The following is a 5,339-nucleotide window of genomic DNA, read 5'->3' as shown; positions in this document are numbered from 1 at the left end:
GCTATGCTGGTGGGAGCATTCCTGTGGGGAGGAGGAGCTGTGGATTTCACTGAGAATCCTGAGCAAATGAAAAGAATTTGGAAAATTATGAAAGTAAATTTGCCTCACAACGATGAAAGGTGAGCAGAAGGGTAAAGGCAGAGTGGCAGGAAGGTGGATCAGCCCACCTCAAAGAATGCTAAGCCAAAAAGGGTGCTGAACGTCTTTGGAATGAATTGGATAGAGTTTGCAAGTGTGATTTACAAGTAGCCAAATGTAAGCTGATGCTCACAATGAATGGAAATTGGAGAATTAGTCTGCACTGGCACTGGTAAGGATGTGGAGAAAAGGGAGCCCTTGTAAACTGCTGGTGGAAATGTAAATTGGTGCAGCCACTACAGACCACAGTATGGAGGTTTCTCAAAAATCTAAAAATAGAACTATCATACGCTAGCAATTCTGCTCTTGGGTATGTATTTGGGGAAAAAAAGCAAACCAAAAACAGAGGAAAAAAATACATGCACCTTAATATTTATAGCAGCGTTATTTACAGTTGCCAAAATATGAAAGCAACCTAAGTGTCCATCAACAGATGAAGGATAAAGATGATGTGGTACACATATACATGCTAAGTCGCTTCCCTCATGTCTAACTCTTTGCAACCCTATGAACTGTAGCCCACCAGGCTCCTCTGTCATGGGATTCTCCAGGAAAGAAGACTGGAGTGGATTGCTGTGCCCTCCTCCATGGAATCTTCCCGACCCAGGAGTTGAACCTGCATCTCTTAAGTCTACCTGCATTGGCAGGTGAGTTCTTTACCACTAGCACCACCTGGGAAGCCCCCAGTACATATATATTCAGCCCCCCCAAAAAAGAATGAAATTTTACCATTTGTAGCAACATTGTTGAACTTGGAGGGCAATATGTGAAGTGAAGTAAGTCAAACAGAGAAAGACAAATACTGTATTGTATCACTTACATGTGGAATTTAAAAAAAGGCAACAAACCAGTGACTATAACAAAAAGATTCACAGATCTAGAGAATAATCTAGTGGTTACCAGTGGGGAGAGGGAAGGGAGGAAAGGCTATATAGGCATAGGGGAGTAGGAGGTGTAAGCTATTAGGTACATAATAAGCTACAAGGATACATTGTACAACATGGGGAATAGAGCCAATTAAAAAAAAAGTATGTATTTATATTTTGGCTGCTCTGGGTCTTTGTTACTGCATGCCCGCTTTCTCTAGTTGTGGTGAGAGGGGCTTTGCTTGTTGCAGAGCATGGGCTCTAGGGTGCTCAGGCTCAGTAGTTGTGGCTCATGGGCTTAGTCGCTCTGCAGCATGTGGAATCTTCCTGGAGCAGGGATCAAACTCATGTGTCCATCATCAGCAGGCAGATTCTTTATTTTTTTTTTTTTTTAATTTATGGCTACACAGGGTCTCAGCTGCGGCTCGCAGGATCTTCATTACATCATGCAGGATCTTTGCTCCATGGCATGTGGGATCTGAGTTCCCTGACCAGGGACTGACCCTGTGTCCCCTGACTTGCAGGGTGGATTCTTAACCACTGGACCAACAGGGAAGTCCTAGCCAATATTTTATAATAACTATGGAGTATAACCTTTAAAATTGGGAATCACTATATTATACATCTGTAACTTAGAGAATATTGTACATCAACTATACTTCAATTTTTAAAAAAGTACCTGAGCATTGTAACCCTTGTGTTCTTTAGAGTCAGAGCAGCTCTCTCTAGATTATGCAGCTCTCCTGAAAGTTTGTAATAACTGCTATCAAAATTGGATATCTCCTGTTATGGGCTGAACTCATCCCGTTCAAATTCCTACGTTGAAGCCTTGTCCACCGTACTTCAAAATGTGATATCTTTGGAGATAGTACCTTAAAAAAAGGTGATGGAAGTTAAAATGAGGCCATTATGGTGGGTCCAAATCCAATTTGATTGATGTCCTTACTAAGAGAATATGTGGATAATATGTCTCTTAGAGAGACAGCAGAGGCACACAGGCACAAGGAAAAGGCCATGTGAAGAGGCAGTGAGCGTGTGACCATCTGCAAACCAAGGAGAGAGTAGTTTGAGCAAACCCATCCTGCTGATGCCTTGATCCTGGACCATCAGCCTCTAAAACTCAGAGAAAATAAGTCTCTATTATTTAAGCCACCCAGCCTTCGTAAAGGCAGTCCAAGCAAGCTAGCACACTTCTTCAAATGATTTTTGAAGTGCCATAAGGTAATGTTTACAAAAGAAGTTGGCTCTTTCTTAGTTTTTCATTTTTAATCAGGAACTTAGCAAACCCCAGTGTTTGAATGTGCCTCAGACCAATCACTCAGGGGCAGACCCATGCAGACCCAAACTTCCTTGCTGGTTTGAATGTCCCTTGCCGACACCTGCTGCCCACAAATCCTCAGAAGGCAGTTCAACACTGCAGAGGTGGATAGCATCCCACCACACCCCCCAGCCAGGATGAAACCAGCGCCTTGTATGAGAATGCTGCTGTCTTGACTTCCCACAAGTCGTTACTTCTATTTTCCAGAGAAGGAGTAAGTTCTGTGCAGAGGTGGAGAGAAGGGCCCCATTCTTAAAACTGTGTGATACTTTGTCACATTGATCCCAAAGCAGCTCTGCTCTTTTCAGAGGCTCCTAAAGGCTGCTTTCTTTCTTTTTTTGGCCTTGGCTCTGCGTTATTGACCTCAGAGCACCCTTTGGATTCAGTTAAAGAACCAAACATACACAATGAGATTGGAACTGGATTCAGGCTGATGCCACCTGACACCAGGAAAATTTCCCCAATCAAAGTAGATTTATATAAAATGCCAGGGGAGAAAAGTGAGGCAATCTGGTGCCGAGTCCATGAGTAGCCAACTGGCAGAAGAGCAGTCAGTAAAGGAGTGGACAGGTCGTGCCCCTTCCTCATAAGTACGATGGCAAACTGCACTGCTGTGGGTGAGTGGCAGGATGAGTTTCTCATCAACTGTTTCCTGTACAAGTGTTGTCTCTTGTCCATTCCACTTCAGCTGGTGGGCAAGTTTGCCTCCATCCAGCATCACGATGGACTTGACCTTCCTGTCATCTGCTGTTGTCTCATTGAAATTCACTCCCAGCTCGAAGCTGACCTGCCTCTTCTTGAAGGTGCTCTGGGTTTTTATGGTGATTGTATCCCCATTCACTTCGATGACTGTGGTAGGCTTGGTCATATTGGCCGCCTGCTTGGTAGCAAAACCCACACCAAGTGACTTCACGTTTTCATCGAAATTCCTGCTCTCCACTAACTTCCAGGTACCCATGAAGGTGTCCACTGTAGTGAGGCTGGGCTAGTCTGGGAAACAGAAGACAGAGAATGCGTGCAAGGGCTCTGGGACTCGCTTTCTTTAAAAAAATTTTTTTTTTAATTTTTAAATTTATTTTTGGCTCTGCTGGGTCTTTGTTGCTGCACAGACTTTCCTCTAGTTGTGGCAAGCAGGGGCTAACTCTCTAGTTGTGGTGTGAGGGCTTCTCTTGTTGGGGAGCATGGGCTCTATGCTCACGGATTTCAGTAGTTGCAACATTGTGGGCTCAGTAATTGTGGCTCCTGGGCTCTGGAGCACAGGGGCTTAGTTACTCTACAGCATGTGGGATCTTCCCGGACCAGGGACCGGAGACCCACCATCTCCTGCATTGGCAGGAGGGTTCTTTACCACTGCACCACCAAGGAAGACCCTAAAGTGTCTTTTAAAGACATTGGCAGGGGCCCTTCTCTGGCATCCAGGCACAGGTTTGATCCCTGGTTGGGGAACCAAGATCCCACATGCCACGCTGAGTGGCCAAAAAAAAAAAGACATTTTGATCATCATCTGCTGCTCATCACCCAGCTCCAGTTCAATCTGGGTGGTGGTTGTGGAAGGACATGCCATCTTATATCTTTTATTTCTCCCTTTGAGACCCCAACCTCCAACTGAATTCCCTCTCCTTACCCAATTAAAAACTGTCTTCCCCAGATACCAGTGAACATGAGTCTCAGCTCAACCAGTCTAGATGCCCCATAACTCTTATAACCAACATGTGAATTATTACAACATCAGTAGTACTGTGGGCTGTAGGAATAGAATTTTATGTCTAACTTAGCTTCAAGGCATGAATAAATTCATGGTTAATTTTTTGTGAATTTTTTTTGGGGGGCTTTAGAACCAAACCTTTATTAATGCTGTCAGGAGGAAGAAAATGATAAGTAATTATGTACTTGATACAACAGAATTAGTCTTTACCATACAGAGCAACAAACAACATCTTTTAAGCACTTACTTTTACAGTTTCCATTTCAAAAGAACACACCCAAACATCTTTCCCTGTATGGGCATGACTACCACTCTTTAAATTCTAGTGATTGTATCGTGCCCAAGTCACTAGTTAAAAATTGGACTATCATGCCGACATATTTTTAAACATTAAAAAAAAAAAAAACTCAGAAGACAGAAAAATTCCCAGGGTAGAAAGTGTTGGGGATATAAAATTTTTAAAGTAAAATTTAAGGACAGGAGGGACATGATAAAAAGCTACTGATATTACCAACTCAGGGCACAGTACAGGAACAAGAATGAATTATCATACAGGGTTTTCAGATCTTTCCCTGAATTTTTACTGATTGTATCTTGTAAAAGTCCACCCTTTTCTCTCGCACCCCAGGTTTTGCTTTTAATCCCCAAACTGATTTTGGCTAATAGATTCTACTCTATTACTGGATTATTTAAAAAGCATAAAGAAACCTTGGACTGAAGATACAACAAATTATCTAACCTTAGTAGTACATGGATTCTGTTTGCTATCAAACATTATAGTCATTTTACGGTGACCACAAAAGACTGCTTCTTGTACAATGACTATGAAAAGATACAGTAAGCAGAGATTTTGCTTTCTTAATACTGACCACAAACACAATAAAACCAAAAGAAGATGTGTTTACATGGCACAACTCAACATAAAATTCCTTTAAAATTACTGCATTTCCACTTTGCTCAGAATTTTTTTTTCATTTATTTTTATTAGTTGGAGGCTAATTACTTTACAATATTGTAGTGGTTTTTGCCATACATTGACATGAATCAGCCATGGATTTACATGTGTTCCCCATCCCGATCCCCACTCCCGCCTCCCACTCCATCCCATCCCTCTGGGTCTTCCCAGTGCACCAGCCCTGAGCACTTGTCTCATGCAGAATTTTTAATCACAAAATATCTCAGTGAACAAAAATATGAGTTACATCTCATCTTAAGTGCACACCAGAATCTTAGATACTTTTAAAGTCCACGTAGGCGTAGCCGCTCCCACAAGTCACGTGCCCCTTCTTGGGGGAAGGTGGGCTGGCAGGGA

General features: G+C 42.6%; 1 protein-coding gene across 1 annotated transcript; it reads right to left on the bottom strand.

Moving 5' to 3' along the window:
- Nucleotides 1-2,797: 2,797 nt before the first annotated feature.
- LOC122428020 (fatty acid-binding protein, heart-like) lies at nt 2,798-4,811 on the bottom strand. Its single transcript, XM_043447625.1, has 2 exons — nt 4,767-4,811; nt 2,798-3,307 (listed from the first exon to the last, which is right to left on the bottom strand). Exons 1-2 carry the CDS (start codon nt 4,809-4,811, stop codon nt 2,798-2,800), a joined length of 555 nt encoding a protein of 184 aa, XP_043303560.1.
- Nucleotides 4,812-5,339: the final 528 nt, after the last annotated feature.

Source organism: Cervus canadensis, chromosome 26 (genome assembly GCF_019320065.1).
Source record: "Cervus canadensis isolate Bull #8, Minnesota chromosome 26, ASM1932006v1, whole genome shotgun sequence".
NCBI classification, from domain to species: Eukaryota; Metazoa; Chordata; class Mammalia; order Artiodactyla; family Cervidae; genus Cervus; species Cervus canadensis.
Note: the sequence above shows the minus strand (reverse complement) of the source record. Positions and strands in the feature narration are given on the sequence as shown.

Excerpts from the sequence above, each read along its gene's own strand:
- LOC122428020 (XM_043447625.1), bottom strand. The coding sequence starts at position 4,811 with ATGACTATAATGTTTGATAGCAAACAGAATCCATGTACTACTAAG. Across the intron at positions 3,308-4,766 it reads AGAATCCATGTACTACTAAG|CCCAGCCTCACTACAGTGGA; the intron begins GTTAGATAATTT and ends TTCCCAGACTAG.